The 20,093-nt window shown below is 35.8% G+C and overlaps 1 protein-coding gene and 1 long non-coding RNA gene across 14 annotated transcripts in view; one reads left to right on the top strand and one right to left on the bottom strand.

The window, feature by feature from the left end:
* The window catches only part of Ca-beta (Calcium channel protein beta subunit), a 96,889-nt gene extending 82,445 nt beyond the window's left edge, over positions 1-14,444 (bottom strand). For 8 of the 10 annotated variants that reach the window (XR_013258421.1, XM_077415632.1, XM_077415631.1 and 5 more), the window contains exons 1-2: positions 14,144-14,444; positions 4,898-5,625 (exon numbers count right to left, since the gene is read on the bottom strand). Coding sequence is in view for 7 of the 10 variants with exons in the window: in XM_077415632.1 (XP_077271758.1) it covers positions 4,898-5,149 (252 nt within the window). In the remaining 3 variants the exon portion in view is untranslated. Of the gene's footprint in view, positions 1-4,897; positions 5,626-14,143 lie in introns of those variants that run through there. The other 2 variants (XM_077415637.1, XM_077415635.1) reach the window with 1 other exon arrangement.
* A 171-nt stretch (positions 14,445-14,615) lies between these two features.
* LOC143902596 (uncharacterized) lies at positions 14,616-19,797 on the top strand. 4 transcript variants are annotated; one of them, XR_013258424.1, is made up of 5 exons: positions 14,616-15,840; positions 16,374-16,582; positions 16,669-16,968; positions 18,277-19,282; positions 19,369-19,794. It is a non-coding gene; the product is annotated as an uncharacterized LOC143902596 (long non-coding RNA). The 4 variants fall into 4 exon arrangements; XR_013258426.1 differs by having other exon boundaries at positions 14,647-14,815; positions 15,825-15,840; positions 18,277-19,797; XR_013258423.1 differs by having other exon boundaries at positions 14,649-15,840; positions 18,277-19,795.
* Positions 19,798-20,093: the final 296 nt, after the last annotated feature.

Here is a 20,093-nt window from a genome sequence, read left to right on the forward strand (position 1 = left end):
GACGCATAGATACACACTGGCATCTACACACATACATACTGGCGACGCTCGTAGATGTATCGAGAATTTTAGAAGCATATACAAGCGGCACGATTATTCCCAGCGATATGATTTTCCGATAGTATTACGAGCCCTCGTTCTTTTTCCAGGCTAGGCAATTTTCATTCCCGAATAATGTGCTTATCAATTCTGGCGTATTAAATGAGATAATCACATAATTCGGAAAAGAGACCGCCGATCGGTCCGATTGCAAGCAATGACGACTAGTCGTTCATTACGCGCTCGCGATCTCGTTTGAGTCCGTGTATGATTATCGTATCATACACAGTAACTACATAATCGCGAATGTAATGCGTGTATAACCAATATTTGCATAATTACAGACGATTAGGAACTGTGTAAGATTCCTGAATGCGGAATCGGTGTGAGTGAACAGTGTAATGATAAATGTGTATATGATGAATGCAAACACGCCTGTTATTTAACAATATCGATTAAAGGAACGACTCTGAATCCAACGCGGATGGTCGCGAGAGGCGTTACTGCAATTCGATAAGCTTGATGCAGCGTAACGTCTCAATAAAGTGATCAAGGCGAGTGGATATTAACTCCGCGTTGATAAGATTTTCTGTACGTTCGTGAGACATTATTTATAAATGCATGAAGGATATCTTATGTCGACTTCGCACGATATTATTTTCTGAATAAAAAACATCAAACTGTTTTAATCAGACGTCACAATGTGATTTATTATATATGAAAAATCGACCCGCACACGAAAAGATTTTTCTCTTAAAATTTACCCTGAATTCATGGTATAGTTGTGGGACAACATGTACCACCAAGAATTTTATGCGAGCTATTCTGATTAATATCCACCATAATAAAAAATATTAATATCTATTACATTAAAATATAAAATATGTTTGATTAATTTTACTAAAATATATCTAAAAAATTTCAATAATTTTTCAAAATTTACCAATCTGCTTGGTAATTTTTATCACGTTGTTTGTATAAAATGTCTTGTATATTTTAAAAATTCCTTGGTTGCCAAGTTGTCCCAAGTTTATAGTAAATTTAAGAGTAAAATATAACAAAAAATTCTCTCTGTGCATAGAAAAAAAAACATAAAATAATAAACAAAAGTACCAATTTGTTCAATAATTAAAATATTGAGAGCTTTAATTAATCAGCCTTAAAAAACATATCAATTTTGTAATGCCTTACGCAATTTCGATCATTAAAAATAACGCACATTCGGAATAGATTGAAGATCTGTCAGTGAAAACGCACTAACATTAGAGAGCCTGAGAGAAATCAAATCGTTCTGTAATATTCACGATATGACTCCAACAAATCGGACGACGTGAGATAAATTCTCGCGATAGTCGAATTATCCGCGTGAACGGGCAATAGTACGATTATACGAAGATATATATCAGTGTAATTGCGAACATTAGATTCAATGTGATGACTCGTCTCGCGAGCCACGAAGAAATTAGTCAACCTTGCAACGAGGTACCGTTGCTCAAGAACAGTTTTGATGTTCATGCAAGAGATGTTGGTATAGTGTGGTACCGCGAGTCTGTGGTAAATATATAGCAACATCTGTTAATAACAAGAAGTAAAACCATAATATATAATCATTACAATATAGTTATCTATAAGACATTAAATCTATTGATAATAAAAGAAGATTTATCACACTCGTATATCAGCAAAAATTCAACGAATAGCGCTTAAGAGTTATATTGCATTATACTCGAGCAAACTAATATATCGGAATCGTTGTCGTAAGGGACAGAGTGGCCCAGTTTTGCGAGTCGTGCGTCATACTCGCTCGGTGAAAAAGCGTCCTCCGAGAGGGCAGATTCCATTTTCCACCTTGTCATCCCCGCCATCTCACCCTCCGGCTATGCAAGGCTTCCCATCCCTCTCATTAGCGAGTCTGACCCTCGAGAAGCGAACAACAGGGAAGAACGCCGCAATGAATACGGCTACAAATGAGAGGACTCCGCGGATGTGACACCGCAAGGCGCGCCCCGCCATGAAAGATGCAAGAGCGCTAAATGAAGAGCACCAGTACCGATTACCGTGGATGTCAAAGAGAGCCTAAAGAGACCACTGTCATCAAAGAGGTCGATCTCCCTCATCCTCGATATCGCACCCTCGCCTCGTGTTGTACAGTTTCGTCCTGTAACACGCTTGACCTCCTTTCGAGTTTAAAGGAAACTTCGTACAGAAACTGATGGCTCCGCGCAAACAAGATTGTTTACGACCAAGTGGCCCACCAAACTATCGAATAGAGGAATGGCAGCTATAAGGAATAGCGTATCCTTCGAGATATATTACGTTTTACTTATTTAAGTCGTAGTTAGATTTAATCCGCGATCTTTTGTAAACTAATATACATTAATATAACTTATTCGATGCAACTAGTAATTCTTTATAAATAATGCTCTTGTCTTGCGATTTAAAAACAATATTTTTCCATATAGGCAAAATTTTATTGACAATTTCTGTGTGTTTGTGTTGGAGGATATTATAATTTATAATAAAATCCTTTCCTATATGTATTATAGTATAATAACTTAAGATCATCGAAGATAACTAACCTAATTATAATTTGTTAAAATATATGTGTAAGCACAAATACATATACCTTCTAATTTAAAGAATAAAGGTGAAACCAGTTTACGGAGCGCTACTAGGGAATAGAGCAGTTCCGATTTTATTGTCCGGTTACATAAAGCAATCTCGATCGAGACACGGGCATAAAAGTTTGCGATAGTAATATCAACGAGCATGTGTTTCTTTGCGATGAAGCGAGTCATGGCACGATTATATGGAATTCCAGAATTAATATGCACGCGCACGTGGTAGCAGTATCGCGTAGTCTGCAATAAATAGTTACTGTAGATCGTAACGATGATATTAATCAATGGTTACGTTAATTTGAATTTATTGCTCGATAAGAAAGCACGGAGTATACAGAGTTGCAGTAAAATCTCCGTATATATATAGCGAGATATAGAGTTTTAATATAACATACGAGTGCCGAGAGCATATCCGAGCGAAGAGTAATGTTGTGCAAAACGACAATATACACACATTATAAGATGACTATGGCGGTTTGTCTATTAATAAAAAGTCTATTAACCGGAGAATCCCAACCTAATGATCAACTGCTAAATTTCCTTCTAATTTATTATCAACTATTTGTAATGTAATATCATAACTCTATCAAATAAATATTTCCGTTCAACTAAATAATCACTGTTCAAAATCGAAGTAAACATGTCCTATAATATGTATATAAATACATATATATATGCGCAACATTGCAGCATTAATTTTGATATTAAATGCAATTTTAATTTTAATTTCGAGTCTTTTGCAAGTTCGAAGATATTTTAAAGTATGTAAATAATAACATGGGAATAACTCAACGTTGTACTTGCAAACTCAATTCTACTTACTTGTAATCATATAAATTATAATATTTTGCTTGTTATTTATAGAGGGATAAAAGTCATAATGAGAGAGATGTAAGTCAATATTTTAAAAAATTTGACTTACACCTTTATGGCTTTTACCTCTCCATATATGTACATTTAAGAGATAATATAGAAGCACATATTTTGCAAAAGTTAATCTCGTACAAATATTCTGATTGTGCCAAATTTTTTACATTGCACCCCTAAATAGATGTTAACGGAACAAGAAAAAGAGACAGTGCAAGTTAAGTATATTATCGGGCAGAGAAACCAATATGCAGGGCAGAAACTGTCTACAATATAAATTTCGATTGGATTTGAAACTCTTGCTGATAGTCCAAGTTCGCAACTATTCCTCGTTCGTAGTAACGCGAGCGAAAGGGGAAGGTAACGCTATACAAATAGCTGTTCGAGTTTTAAGCAGGCTCGCGGGAGCAAGTTTTTAATAGAAACAACCGCGCTTTCCTTACAGAACGGTGCAGTTGCAAGATATAATGCCGCCGAGAAAGAGTGGAGACAGCCGTTATCACGCTGCGCAACGCAACGCTCTACTTTGCGAGTGACAAGGCGCGTTTTGAAGTTATAATTACCTTGAACTTACGTTGCTTACTTTCTGTAACGTCTTATTCTTTCTAATATATATATATATATAATATTAAATACAAGATTTTATTTATGCTTCAATTTTGCAACTATAATATCATATAAGTACAAGTACAAGTACATCTAAACAGTAACTTAAATGCGTTAAGAAAGAACATTATATATTATTTTTTCTTTATCCAAAAGTTATAATTGTTTAAACATATATACAAAAAACATTTCAATAATTGTTATTAAAATATAACAGTCTAATATATATATTAATATCTTCTTTTTGTTTAATAATAAATTTCAACGTGTAATTTCGCTATTAATATAGCAACTTTCTTTAAAAGTTGTGTAAATACATATTAAGCATCTGATACGTATATGCACACATATAAACGTCTTATAGACAAAATCAAGCAGCTTAAAAAAACGTCTATTATTTGATATGCTGTATATTGATATACTTTATTTGCTGAGTAACTAAACTAATCCATTGCCTCATAGAAAGATGTGGGGTGGGATGTCGCGTGTATTCCTACCAAAACGGTAGCCCGGCACCAAACTAACCAGACGCGCGGGCAAACGCGCTTTCTCGCGTGTGCCTGGCCGCGTCGCGCGCCGATTAGGTTTATAAATTCAGCAAAAGTATTCATCGGTCAATCGACCGTCTCACCAAGAATTAAATTGGGCACATAATAGTGGAGTCATTATCAGACTCACAGAGAATCGCAAATGGTATTTTTGGTTAGACATTACACCACACCACTACAACAATAAACAAACCCCAAAAAGAAATTGGGACTCACCGGGTTGTTGGTGAGATTTGCCGAGGTGGATGCAGCGGTAGGACGATGATCGTATTCTTCCGGATAGTCGTCCCGATAACTCCTGCCAGTAGCGAGTCCCTCCCTGAGTCTCTGACCGTCCCTTTCGTCGAAGGTATCTCGATGGAAGTCCCTAATATAATCCCGGTCGTGCAAGTCCGGAAAATCACTGAGGTAGCCCTCTTGGTAGTCGCGGCTCACGTGGTCTCGTTCGCCTCGAAGCTGCCTCGACATCGCCGTCGGCTCCTCCTCCTCTGAGTCGGGCAGCAGCTGCTCGACTCCACCGCCACCTCCGCCACCTCCAGCACCACCTCCGCGTCGGGCGGGATGACGCTGGAGGTCACACCATCGTACCTCCTCCTCCGCCCTACCGGCGATTTCGCCACGGGACAGCCGAGCCGTGCTTGTTGCCCTCACGACCGATCTGCCTCTGACCTCCTGCCCCCGCGGCCCTCCGGGGGGCTCCACCACATCACAATCAAAGGCTATCCCTTACGGAACTCTCACGACACGACTCTTCCGTATCCACCACTCGTTTCTGGTTCTTCCTTGTTTTTGGTCCGCTTGTGATTTGCGTTTTGCAAGTTATACGTATCCCAACTTTTAGTACGGTAAATATCACATAAAATGCCTCTGGAAATGTCTCCTGTGTTAGCTGATTTTGGGGAGGCAGGATGTGCGGTAAAGTTGATAAAATTGCTACCTGCAAACTAACAAAAAAAAAGATTTTGATTAGATTGTATGGCACATATCCCTTCGGATATACATTTTAATTCTTTACATCCAAATCGTTGTATGTTTTATTACAGTGTGTCTAACAAGAGCCTATTGGGATAAACTTTTATTTGGAAACCGTCATATTGGAAATTATCGATTGATCAGCGACTTTTCTCCTACGCCAAGTATAGGAAATCTCGTAGAAAATTTTGAAAATTACGGAATTTTTGAAACAGTACCTACCCCCAATAAACGTCTTTAATAAGTCTTGTAAATATCGTAATAAATAAATCCGCATTAGTATTTCGTTTGTAATCACTCTAGTTCTGATGTCAGATCTAATCCCACTGAAGGTCTTTTCCGTGCCGGTAGTAACGATGAGTAGAGATAGCCGGAATGGTCGGGAAACAAAAAGATACACACACTGAGATATATATAAAAGTATATTAGTACTTGAGCTTCAGAGAAGCTCTATCGCAGAACAAAATTCCGCACTCTTCACAACTCGCATTGGTATCATTCGTTATCTGAATAACGAGGCTCGTAATCGTAACCGTAAATATCTTTCGTTCGCGCCGAGCTCACCGCGGCGCTCCGCGTACGTGCTTTCTATACGGGATCTGCCACACAATTCCCCTTAGAGATCCTCTAGTGAGAGATAGGACAAAGCCGTCATTAATGGGAACGGAAGTGACGGCAGGCATTACGCGTCATTTTTGAATAAAACAAAATAACTATCGAAAATGTGTCTCCATAAATTAAATTCTAATTGAGGAATTATTTCAATTAAATTGAAGTAAATAATTGCTCTTCGATTTGGAGAAGTGGGGAAATGGCACATTTTGAAGTCTTTTTTACTTGAATTGCGACAATTAACAGCTTCGCAATATCGCATTTTCGAAATAATTTATATTTATCAATATTAGTTAATTTGATGATTTATAGTTGAGGTTATGTATTCTCTATATATATTCTCATTTCAGTGTTAAATGATAATATAAAATCACATTCAATTGTAATAAACTTGGATTTATTAAGTACAATACTTACACTTTTATTTGTTCTCACTTTATCAGTTATAATACTTCTTATATTTCTTCCTGCCTCTTTTTTTAGAGGACAATACGGCCTGTTTTGATCATTTCCCCCTACGGCCATCAGTGACATATACTATACACATACACTTATCTTTATTAAAATATACTTAAAACGGAAATATCCCATTAATGGCGGACGACCAATCCGCATCCTACAGCCTCGGTGTCCCATAATTAACAATTTTTTTGTTATTTCCTGTTCCTATTGCCTGTTGCCTTGCATTGTGCAAGAGGCTTTAAAGCGATATGCCCGTTCTAGACTGGAGGATGATCCTACTCGCGGCTCATCTTAGTGAGTAGTGTAGGCGGATAAAAATCATTGATTATCCATGATCTTTACCCATCTACACTACTCACTAGGATGAGCCGCGAGTAGGATCATCCTCCAGTCTAGAACGGGCAATAGCGATAGCGATAGCGACAGCGACAAGATTGCCGACAAAGCTATACTTTTGTCAGCAGCTTTGTCGCTGTCGCTGTCGCTATCGTAGAATCCCTATATAAGAGTCTGGCCACTGAGTAGACTCACACGTATTGGCTCCATCAATCTTTTGTAACAAAATAGCGAAACCAATTAGAATGCGACTACAGCCCCCTTCTTCTTCTTCTTTAGGTTAAAGCTGGCGACTATACTCTGAGAGTCCTTGACTCTAGATGCTAGAGTCTCTGTATAAGATGCAAGACGCCATTTTGTTACAAAATAGCCTCAATGGCCAGACTCTTAAGGTGCGAATTCATGAGACGCTCGTTTCAGCGTATCGCGAAATCACGTGATTTCGCGCTGACGCTAGCGTCAAGCAAAGAAAGCTGAATTTTCTCAGCTTTAGCGTCAAAGCCAAAGCAGCGCGAAGACGCCGAAATTTTGACGCTGTTTTCCTTTTCATGAATTTCAATTGACGCCGACGTCACGTGTGGTCATGCGACCTTCTTGCCGCTGAAAATGAGCGTCGAGCGTCAGCATGAAAAGGCACCTTTAAGGTGCGAATTCATGGGACGCTCGTTTCAGCGTATCGCGAAATCACGTGATTTCGCGCTGACGCTAGCGTCAAGCAAAGAAAGCTGGATTTTCTCAGCTTTAGCGTCAAAGCCAAAGCAGCGCGAAGACGCCGAAATTTTGACGCTGTTTTCCTCTTCATGAATTTCAATTGACGCCGCCGTCACGTGTGGTCATGCGACCTTCTTGCCGCTGAAAATCAGCGTCGAGCGTCAGCATGAAAAGGCACCTTTATATAGGGACTCTACGCTATCGCTATCGCCTATTGTGCAAAAAACTTAAAACATTACTTAAGACAATCTTGAAATAATAGGCCTGTACGTTTTAGCTGAACTTCTTGCACGGTTTATCTTTTTTCATTTTCTCTCCAACGTGAAAAGAAAAAGAGGAAAGATGAACCGTGCAAAAAGTTCAACTAAAACGAACAAACCTAAGATCCGACTATGAATACCGACCATAGTTCGGCCTCCTTATCTCTGTTCTTCATGGTCTTAGGTATTAGAAGTTTAATAAAAAATTGTGCACAAACTTTTCCACTCATCGGATATTTATCTATTGTATTATTTATATTAAGCTATTTAAAATTATTTTTTCTTTGGATGTATCCGAAAAGACTACAAATATTGCGAGAAGCAGCTGTGAAGTAAAAAAATCGAAGATTATTTCTAAATAAGGCAGCTTGAAGAAACAAAAATCATTGACAACTTACTGACACGTGATGCGAAAAAACGACAGAAAATAAATGGATTGTGGAGGTGTTTTCTATTAATTCTCGTTGCGACAGTGGATTAAAAAAAAAGATAAAAAAAGTTAAAAAAAGGTAAAGGTAAAAAAACAAAATATATATAAATATAAACCTAGTCTAATCTAGTCTAACAATATATCCTGTAAAAGACTTTCGAATTATCTACATGTTTACAACTTTATATTCCGTAATGCAATTTAAAAATTTTTTCTATATAAAGAAAAAAACACATTAAAAAAACAATTGTTTGAACGCATATTGATTATGATGGACAATATTTTTTTTTTAGATAAAGTTTTTTGGGGACAAACTACTATCGGTTAATCTTGGTCTACTCCCTGGTCTACCAATAGACCAATATTCTCCAGTGGACTGTTAAAACATGCGGCAAAGGTGCATGTTTGAGGTTGTCTCTCAAAACAAAGGTTTAATATCCATATTCACAGGTCAATTTGATCAGATTAAAATTTAAGTTTAATGTAATAGAAGAAATGATAAAAAGGAGGGGTTGCAATAAGGGCCATTTTGGACCCCCTCCTTGAATTCAAAGGAAACTATAGAGGAAATATACTTTTTACATGGATTTCATAATTCTCCCAAAAAATATGATCTGAAACCTCATCGTTTCTTAATTATTACACTTCAAATAGGAGCGATTTACATGAAATTCGACACTTTTCGATGATGGGGGATTTTTTAACAATGTTCTTGAAATATGGTTACATCGTCAAATTTTGTCAAAAACTAGTCAAAAGTATTACCTAGAATATATCAAGAGATAAACGCGATGCAAGCTTGTCCACCCTGTCATGAATGAGCCTAAACTACTATTAAAGTGTGTGAACATAGGATATTCATGAATTCGAAGCTCTGAATGACAGTGTGCACTAGCATCGCTTTCATTTCTTGATATATTCTAGGTGATACTCTTGACAAGTTTTGTGATGTGGCCATTACAGAAACATTATCAAAAAATAACACAATCATCGAAAAGTGTCAAATTTTATGTAAATTGCTTTCATTCTAAGTGTAATAATTAATAAACAATGAGATTTGAGATTATATTTTTGGGGGAAAATGAGGCTTATATGGATAAACTTTTCCTTCTAGTTTTATTTAAATTCAGAAGGGAGGCAAAAATCTTCCTTTATTACAACTTTTCCTTTATAAAAAGATTTTACTAATATTTGCTCTTCAAAATTATTATAAAGAAAAAATTGAGACTGGGTTTTTCTTTATAAGATAACAATCCAAAATATCAAAATCGTCTTGTATCCAGAAGGAAGAAAATGGCATCAGATTGGTATAAAAAATATCAGATTGGTCATTACAATTGATCGATGTGATGTAAATCTGATTGAGAACGTCAGGATATGTATTGAATTAAAGTTTAAAAAAAAGTATGGGCTGTGAAACAAATATTTCAATAGATAATATTAGCCCAGTAAAATGACAAAATTTGGAGGAAATAATACTGACTAGGCTGAAACTTTGTAAACAGGTTTGTTTTAAGGTACTATTCAACATATTAAAAGTCCCCACGTATAGACGCTACGTTGCGGGCAGGGGAGAGTCCAAAAAGTCCAAAAAACCAGTTTTTCGCGAATAACTCGGAAAATATCAACTTTACAGAAATATGTGAATAAAAAACAAAATTGTGCGGAATTTTGTAAGCTACAATTTTTATATCTACATAAATTTCCGTAAAGTTAATATTTTCCAAGTTATTTGCGAAAAACTGAATTTTTGGACCTTTTGGACCCTCCCCTGCCTGCCCACAACGTAGCGTCTACACGTGGGGACTTTTAATATGTTGAATAGTACCCTAAAACAAGCCTGTTTACAAAGTTTCAGCCCAATCAGTATTCTTTCCTCCAAATCGACAAATTTCGAGTCATTTTACTGGGCTATATGGAGATCATTTTTATCTCAAGAATACGATATAATTTAGTAGAAAATATGTCTAACAATAAGAGATGATGATTATCGATAACAACTGGATAATTTATTAATATGAAAGCGTCGCAAAAAACATCAATATAGGGAATTTGCATGAAAAAAATATTACATTTTTTTTTGTTTGTAATTTAAATATACATTATTATAAATTTATTTACAACAAAATTTTAAATTTTAATCAATAAATAGATATTCAAAAATGAAATTAAATTTTAATAATATTTGAAATTTTCTGTGCTGTGAGAAAACGATTTTGATTGGCTGACAAGTGCATGACGTCACATTGCAATAGTCTCAACTCTCCGTCTGCTAGGCTGCGCTTGGAAACGTCACCCGAGTGCACACGAGTATACTCCCTTCTCTTTCTATCTCAGCGAGTTATAGGTTATGTCAGCGTCAAACGGGAAGATTCTATTTGTATTCTCACGTTTTTATCTTGAGGTACATAAAAAAACAGTTTACCTGGTGTTTTAATAACAGTACTTTTACATAAAAGTACCAAACACGTTTTATGTGTCTTTGCTTTACTTATTTTTTAAAATAAATGATTGTTTCAATGGTTAAAAATATTACTTTACTGCGGTGTGACGTCACACGGCGTTCGGGAAGACTCGGTCGTTTCCGGACCGTTTCCGGCATTTCAAATAATGCAATATTTTATTATTTATTTTCTCGGTTATTTTGCGTTAAAAAATTACAAAAAAAAAGACAATTAAAAGAACAACAAATTATTTACAAATAATTTAATGCAATTTTTTAAAAAAATCACGCAAATCCCCTATTATGTACAAATCCCCTATTATGTATTAATTAATTTAATTTACTCTGTTCTCTCTTCAATCAGTCTTCTATAAATCGAGCTATGCATCATCCTATCAATTAAATAATACATATACGTATAACTTTTTATTTTATTTCAAAAACAGTTTCAAATTTATATCAATCACACTCTTGTTAGACGGAATATAGATAGCGTATGTTTATGAAATGTAAAACATTAAATTGGAGGTCGATTAAGCAATCACAAGCGTGAGTAAACATGAATAAATTGATACTGTTAGCATTCATTAAAGCAAATCGTTTATTCGCATTTGTTCGCGCTCGTTTGCTTAGTCCGGATCTGACTTTAAATGGCAAAAAACTTCAAAATATTGTATCAGATAAACTTGTTTGACAAACTGAGAGAAATTCTTTAAATTCGAAGAACTTCTTTCATTTAAAGTAAATATATTAATAAATAAATCTATATTCCGAATATACTAATTTAATAATTTTCAATAATATATCACTGCAAGTCATTTGTAATATCATAATTCAGTCAATCCTCAATTTCTCTACAACGTACTGTAATTTTACTTGGTATTTTATAATATTTTACAATTGTTGCAATCACTACACATTTAAATAATGTTCTATTTTGGCTATTTCTAATTATATAGTTTGGCCAAAATTATTCATTACTTGCGGCTTTAATTGACAAAAATTATTCAATTTCATTTCGTCATTGTTGTTGTCATTGTAACAAGCAGAAAATTGATGGTATTCCATTAATTTAACTACGAATTATTCAATTATTTAAATAGGACCGCAACATATATATATAAATAATACTTAAACGCACATGATGGGGTGTTCCCTCGATTGTTCGCGATTAGTGGCACGTGTATCGAATGTATTATAACAATAATATATTGGTGGATTCTATATATCGCAATAATTTGTCGTTCTCTCTATAATATTATTTTAGATAGGTACACACGAAAAAATCGCACGATGCTGTCGCTCTCTTGGTAATTCTTGTTTATAGCAAATTCAATTTTGTTTTATTATACAGTACATGACGCAGATAATTCAATTTTATCGAATCGAATGATATTTCGCGAACGCGACACATGCTCTCTTCGTCCTCTCACGCCAGCTGCTTCGCTGCTGGCTATTATTTGCGCGATCGTCTCCGACAGTTTACTTCCTTTTCTCTCGCCCTGCAGTCTGTTTACTCGCGAAACTCTATTTACTTCGCGATTCTATTCCCGTGGTATCTCGACAATATTAAGAACGGAAATATCACTCACGACGCTTTGAATTTATTCGAGCGAAATGATCGTTCGTAATAAGAGAGTATCTATGTTTATTACCTCGTTAATTATCTTATTGTCCAGTTGAACGAAATTTAACTCGTTTCTTTACGGAGCTGTATATTTCATTCGGAATATTGATGCGTATTCGATATCGTTTGTATCTGAGGCACATAAAACAACATTCGTGTAAATGTAATTTCGCGATAGACTTTAAAAGTCGAGAAAAATTGCACGTACCAATGAAAGAAATGACGCTTATTTACTGAGCTGCTAATGCGGAAGTTGCATTAGAATAGCGATGGTTTTCTCGGGCGAATATTAAAGTAGACGTTCTCATAAAGTTCTCGTATTCGCGGCGCGGCGCGGCATTATCATCATGACGATCGTTACAACGATAACGAGGTCGACCTAGTGCCGTCAAATCATTTGTTCGTTAATTAATGGCACCATCATCGGAAGGCGTTGTCCCTATAGACTGTCGTAATACGTGAATGATCGATTTTTCTCTTTGTCAAGGTCAGATACGTGTGTGTGATTCACCAAATATATGATATTAATAATTTTTTTCCTCATCGTTGCATTGCTAACAATTTAAATTGGACGCGTTTCTCCCTTATAAATACTTACAATTGTAAACGAAGGAAAAACAAATATGATCTCTCTAAATTTCTTGAAGTGGGAATACTGCCACTCCAGTGAGATTTCACTCTTTTTGGAGTGAGATCTCACTCCAAAAGAGTGAAATCTCACTGGAGTAACAGTATTCCCACTCCAAGAAATTTAGAGAGATAATAATATAATACACATCCGTATTATCTCTTAAATTTTTCAAAGTAAATCTCATTTCTGAAAAAAATTTAATATTAAAAAAAAATTTAGAAACAAACAAAACAAAAATAACATTATAGAAACTTTAATACTCCGATAATAAGGCTACGCTTAAGATACAAAACTAATCGGAGGAAAAATAAGATAAAGTACTAAAGTAGGCCATTGCTACGCTGTTAATCAATTTGCATAAGAGTATACGTGGCTAAGAGGAGAATCCGATGCGTAAGATCCTGTCACGTACGGTTCACGGAACAGAGAGGGTGGCGACGAAGGCTCGTCTAAGGTGGGGTGAGGTTAGGTCACGCCGCAGACCGCGAATGTAGGGCTGTAGGTCGCGCCCGGTCGAGCTCAGCTGCGCCGCGACCCGAAGAAGGGGTTGCAGCTCGCCTGTGATCACACGAGAGCGAGAGCGAGAAAGAGAGAGAGAGAGAGAGAGAGAGAGAGAGAGCGCACGAGCGCACGGCGCGCTACTTCCGTCCACTCTCCACTGCGTGCACCTGCACCGGGGAAATCATCGCGCTGCGTTCCAGTGGAAAGCGCCGGCAAATGGTCAGACGAGCGATATATCGCGGGCAGGACGGGGCCATGCACACAATCGCGCTAGCGTCAACATCGGGTGGTCGCCACTCCACCCAACTCCACCAGGAGCGGGGTAGACCTCTGGACCAATTGCGCGATGACGATCGCTCTCGATTTTCGAAGATCGTGGACGACCTTGCGCGCCTCTTCTCCTCATTGACACTCTCTCCCACGGATTGCCGTCGATTACTCTATATAGCTTCCCCATGCGTTCTTCCCGAAACTTACGGGACTCTCTTCCGCGTAACGTTCCCTCGACGTTCTCCGGGGAGACTGGTGGAGCACACCACTCGGAGCTGTCACTTTTCGCGCGCGCGGATGTCGCCTCGATGTTTTGCACCGATCGAAAACTTAAAACGAGAAACTTTCGGACGGGGAGGGGAGGGGCAGAGGGGGGTACGGGTGGCCGGAGGACTTTGGACTTTCTCACCGATCGCGGACGCGACTCGCGGAGCAGCCGGGAAATGTGCTTCGCGCGGAACGTTCGAGGGTCGACGTAGTCGGTCACTACGTCGAAACGACGGACGCGGGACGACACGACGGCTCGCTCTTAAACGCGGTGTACGCTTCGCACCACCTCGATCACCCTCGGTAGACTACGGCCCCTATCGTCTTGGCTCGGCTCGCACACCATGACGTCACGCGGACAGACGAGACGAAAACCCCGGCCCGGCGGTCTGGGGTATCGATCGCGTGCGCTGGCGCAGCCGAGGGCTTCGCGCTTCGCGCCGCGACGCTGGATAATCAGGAGCGCAGACACGGGACACGTGGCTGTGGCCTGTGGCTGAGAGTCCGAAAGATGACAGTTTGAGATTTCAAGCTCGCAGTCTCGCACAGGTGATTTCACCGGGCTGTAAAAAAACTATACTCGCGGACCCCTAACCTCATTTTCTAATGAAGGTATTCTTTTGTATGTTTTTGTTTTGATTTATGTTTGTATGGATATAATTGTGTCAAGTGCTTAATTTAAAGCCTTTTACATTAGCGATATATGCATGTATGTTAAATCTTTTATCTCATAACGATGAGTCAGTCACTCAATGGCTCACCATTGAGTAACTCCACTGAATATTAAAACGCGAGGAGCTTTCATTCGTTGAATGCTTCACTGGAGTTGCACAATCATTTGTTCTTTAAGAATAATTGCTGTAATAACTTGACAAAAATATATATTGGAATTAAATCATAATTCTCGAATATTTAAAGATGCGGAATAATGAATAATATAATGCCATTGTTCGTACGCGCAATTGACGGTGGACAGTTAAAGCTTTTCATTCTTAAAATATCCACATATTGTCATCAGTCATGTATACCTGTCGATATTCCGATGCTTGATTATTCAAATATGAAATTCGATTTATCGCAATGTCGGCTAAACGCTATTACGGCGACAGGATGATTCTTCATTAATCTATTGATTCTTTATTCTCGTTAGGTTAGGTTAGGTTGAATTCAAATGATTTTAGAAAAAATCACAATAAGTAATAAACATATTTGGGCGATGACATAGTGACGTCAAGCTGAAGCAATAATATTACGTCTAAATAATATTTTGCTAAACAGCGGAATAATTCCTGAGAAAGTTCCAACTAAAAAGATAATTAATTAATTTTCAATTAGATCGATGTATATACTCGTTATCGTTGTTCGCGTTAATTCTATTCAGAAAGCAGGATTGGATACGTGGCTTCGTTTTCCTGAAGTTATCGCGCTACCTGTCAATTCGACATTTCTTCATTCTGAAGCTCTCATTCTGAAACTTATGTCATCATGTCTCTCTCTCTCTCTCTCTCTCTCTCTCTCTCTCTCTCTCTCTCTCTCTCTCTCTCTCTCTCTCTCTCTCTCTCTCTCTCTCTCACGGTGCTTTATAAACTGCCATTCTGATTATTGCAAAAACCAAACAAAGGAGAGGCAAATTATAGGTAATATAAATTTAATATTTCTCTATTGTATATTACTTTTAGAACTAAATATACGTCCAGTTTCAGTTTTATATTAAAATCGTATAAATATGGGACATTGTTATTTGATATTTTACAATTATTACGATTCTTAAGCAAATATGATTTTTTCAAATGAGATTGTGATGATTTTCAAATTAAACTAATTTTAGAGTTACTTTCATTTATAATTAAAGTCGCAGATTGCTAAAATACCAATAAAATTGTCAAGGAAGTTTTAAAGCGATATTATCAACGCAATTACGTTAATTTCATTGTTTACTAGAAAACCAATTGTTACAAATATTATCTTTATTTGGATACTGGTGACAAGCAAACCGTTTGTAAAATTCCTTCAAATATATCTCTGCTAATTTGCAAGAAGTCAACAGATAAATATCACATGAATATTGCATAAATATCATTAATTAAAATGTTGTGCACTTGTCACGAGCATCGTTGTGTGTTACCATTGCAACATAATAATAGAAGAATTGTAACATTTTATTATACAGATACAGTCAACTGTACAGCAAACTCTGAAACGCAATCTATGTGATAGAAATGGAAGGAGGAAGACAAAATTATATAAATTACAAAAATATATGGTTCATTTAACTCTTCTGTTAAAGCATAATTTTCCAACTTTGTATTAATATTATACATATATATGAGTACCCGGGTATATCCGGTTATTGACAGAAGGGTTAAAATGAGAAAGAAGGTAAGGAAGCAATAATATAAACTAAAAATATTTTAACATTTTTAATATTTTTATTGTATAAATAATAAAATGATTATTCCCACTAGGAAGATTCTACCTGATGCTAATTGATGTGTGCAATTGAAGGGAGCCAATCTTGCTCGAAAAAGGATCGCAACGTCCGTTACAGCAAACCTTCAGTTTTCGCAACCCCGCGATTGTGCAAAATTGCAAATACCGACATCTATCAGGGGGAAAGGGAAGTAAAATGGAAGGAGTTGAAAATGAAATAAGTGCGACACTTTTCCGTACATTGGCGCGCACACTTTCCCCCTGCAATATCTTACCGTTACCTTCAGCGATAACGCCGATATCTGAGAATGTCTCGGGTCAGTCACCACCTCTTGGTAAGCTCGAGAATTATATTCGGGGTGTGTGTCTCTTCAACGCGGGATATCGATCGCATATCGTTAAGGGTGGCATGAGGATTACAACGAGGACTACAGCTTAATATGCCGTTGAGATTACATGCTATAGCAACTGCATCGAGAACATACATGTGGCATTATTTAAGAGACACAAAAAAATTATTCCTATGATTGATTGTAATCCGCAGATACCTTTTGCAAATCAGAAATATTTTACATAATTAATAAAAAAGCTTTTAGATATTATAAAGAGAAAGTTGCGGGTGGAAAATATTGGATATGAATTAGCTTCAATTAAAAATACATAATAATATAAAAGATAAGTACACATAGCGCTGCGCCATTAAAATACACACACACACACACACACACACACACACATACATATATATATATACACTGAGAAACCCATTTAGTTGAATTTTTGGTTGGATATGAGTTTGGCTGGATAAACAAATTCTTTGGTTAATATAACAAAAAATTTGGTTAACATAACAAATTTAGTTATGTTAAACAATGTTAAACAATGTTAACAATTTTTATTATGTTAATCAAATTTTTTGTTACATTAACTAAAGAATTTGTTTATCCAACTAAAGATTTTAGTTGATTCAACTGAATGGGTTCCTCAGTATAATAAGACTAAAAGCAGTTTTCTAAAGAATTTCAGGACCTGACCCTGTTGGTTAAGATCCTAAATCTAAAGTGCGTTTTTCACGTTTGATCCCTGCCGATAGAATTTGCTAACTGACAATGAGTCTAGTGACACTAACATATTAACTGCTAAAAAAATAACCAGTGGACAATGCTTTTTAGTAATGCAGCAGGAGATCACTGATTGCATCATCAAACTTATTTGAAATATTTGCTGCGCATAAATTCTACTTCTTGTAAAATTCTAAACAACATAAATAATATGATGTCAGAATAAAATAAACAATGCTCTATTAATTACAATTAGTAATCTTGATATTTCTATATATACTTTAATAACGTAAATACCATGATAGCAGAAAACAATTTGCTGAGCAATTAACATGTTGAAGAACGTTTAATATCATATTTATTAAATATTGAATGAGAAGAACTTGTTGGATAAAAATTCAATTCAATATGAGTTTAAAGCATGGATATTCATGCCATAATGCAATTACTTTTTTTCCTTTATGCACTTTCAATAATAAATTTAACTCTTTATGCACACACAAAATTTCTCAATTGATATTTGATATTAACCATTTCAATTTTCTCTGTCCTTTTTTCTTACTGTCCTTTTTTTTTCTCCAGAAAATTGAAATTATTTGAGTACCGCTGGCCAGTTGTATAGAATACTTGAACTCACATTAGGACAAGAAAGGTATCACGAGCTACGATTGTAAGTATTGTAAGTCTTCTCTTCAGGGACTTGAGTGTCTGAGCGGGCATAAATTTAAGAAATTTCATTTTCAATATGTATATAACACTTGTCAGAAAATATGAAAAACTAGCAAAGGTAAGGGTAATGAGTTGCAGAAAAACGTAAAATATAAGAGAGAGAAATGTACCAACCACAGAGACATATATTCGTGGACATTAGATTTTTCTTTAGCATTCTCGATGTGATTGGTCGAGTCCCGTAATGCTCTTAAAGTCTTAATACATTTTCCTGTTTACTATGGATTATTCTACACTGCACAAAAATTTTCTACAAATTTCTACAATGTTTTATTTTTTAAGTATATTCGTATCTTTGCCTTAATTTGTCGAAGTTTTGCAATTTTTCTTCTTCGATTTTTTTAGATCTTATATTCATAATTTGATAATATATGTATGAGATAGTTTATTCTTAGAATTGCATTACAATAGCAACAACAGTCAGAATAGCTGCTTACTTCTTAAAAACTAGTTCTGTTTAAAAAGTTTAAATAGTTATGTTTAAAAACTTGGTCGAAAAAAGCGTTATATCGTTGCTGTTATGAAAAATAAATAATGTATTCCTATTATAGAATTGTTTCAATTAATATTCCATGATTAAATATTTAAAATATATTTGGAAATAATATTAATCAGCATTATATGCAATGTCTGAAACGTGATTACATGCATGGTATCGTTATTCAGATTACTAACTTCTAAATTTCGATAGAAATTCTCAAAAGTTTCATTACTGACTATAAAATGAAAAAAAAAATGCTGAGAAGAAATCGTGACGAATGATGCCTGCAGAGTCTACCTTAAAAACATGATTGCTAATTCTGAGAGAATATTCTCGTGGATATCGATTACTTTCTATTCTGAAACTATGACATTAAAGGTGTATTTAAGAGTATTTTCGTCATCCCGAATCTAGCACAGAAATATTTAAATATGTTCTATAATATCCATATCTTCCTGATCCAGGCTTTACCCGCTTCGAGAATAGGGACAGATTTATACTGTCATTAAAAATTTACAAAAATAACAACGTTAAATCTGGTAACTGTGATCAATTTAGTTAGTCGTATATATACGGAGAGAATTATCGGAGTAATACTATAACTGTAATATAATATTTATTTCCATTACTTAATTTTTGTTTCATGAAATCTCGTTCTATTTCCTCTATCTACAATTTTCTTTTTGTGATTGAATAAAACCATTTTGCTTAGTCAAATTGTGTATCTGTGCGTTAAGATTCTATTTTCTCTAAGTATTTTTTGGTTACAGAAAATAATTCAATAGAAATTGTATGTCTCAGCATTGCTACAGTGAGAAATAATATTTATTAGGTGGCTCCTAACAGCTTATTTACTTAATATAATACACATTTTTTTTTTTTTTTTTTTTTATTTAGAATTAGATATCTTTACTTAATTTAAATAAAAACATATATATATATATATATATATATATATATAGATGTGTATTATATTAAGTAAATAAGCTATTAAGAGCCATCTAATAAATTTTTTTTTCTCAGTGTATGTATCAATATAAACGCATCAGTCCTTTAATTCTAATAGAAATTTTGATAAAGATTAGGATCGTGCAATTTTTTTACTCCGAAAACACGCGATCTCAGAGATGTGTCGAAAGATGAAATACATGGAAAGAATCCCCATAACAAAACAGAAACCATCCTACCT

Source organism: Temnothorax americanus, unplaced genomic scaffold (assembly GCF_048541705.1).
Source record: "Temnothorax americanus isolate GAGA-0224 unplaced genomic scaffold, ASM4854170v1 Scaffold4, whole genome shotgun sequence".
NCBI lineage: Eukaryota > Metazoa > Arthropoda > Insecta > Hymenoptera > Formicidae > Temnothorax > Temnothorax americanus.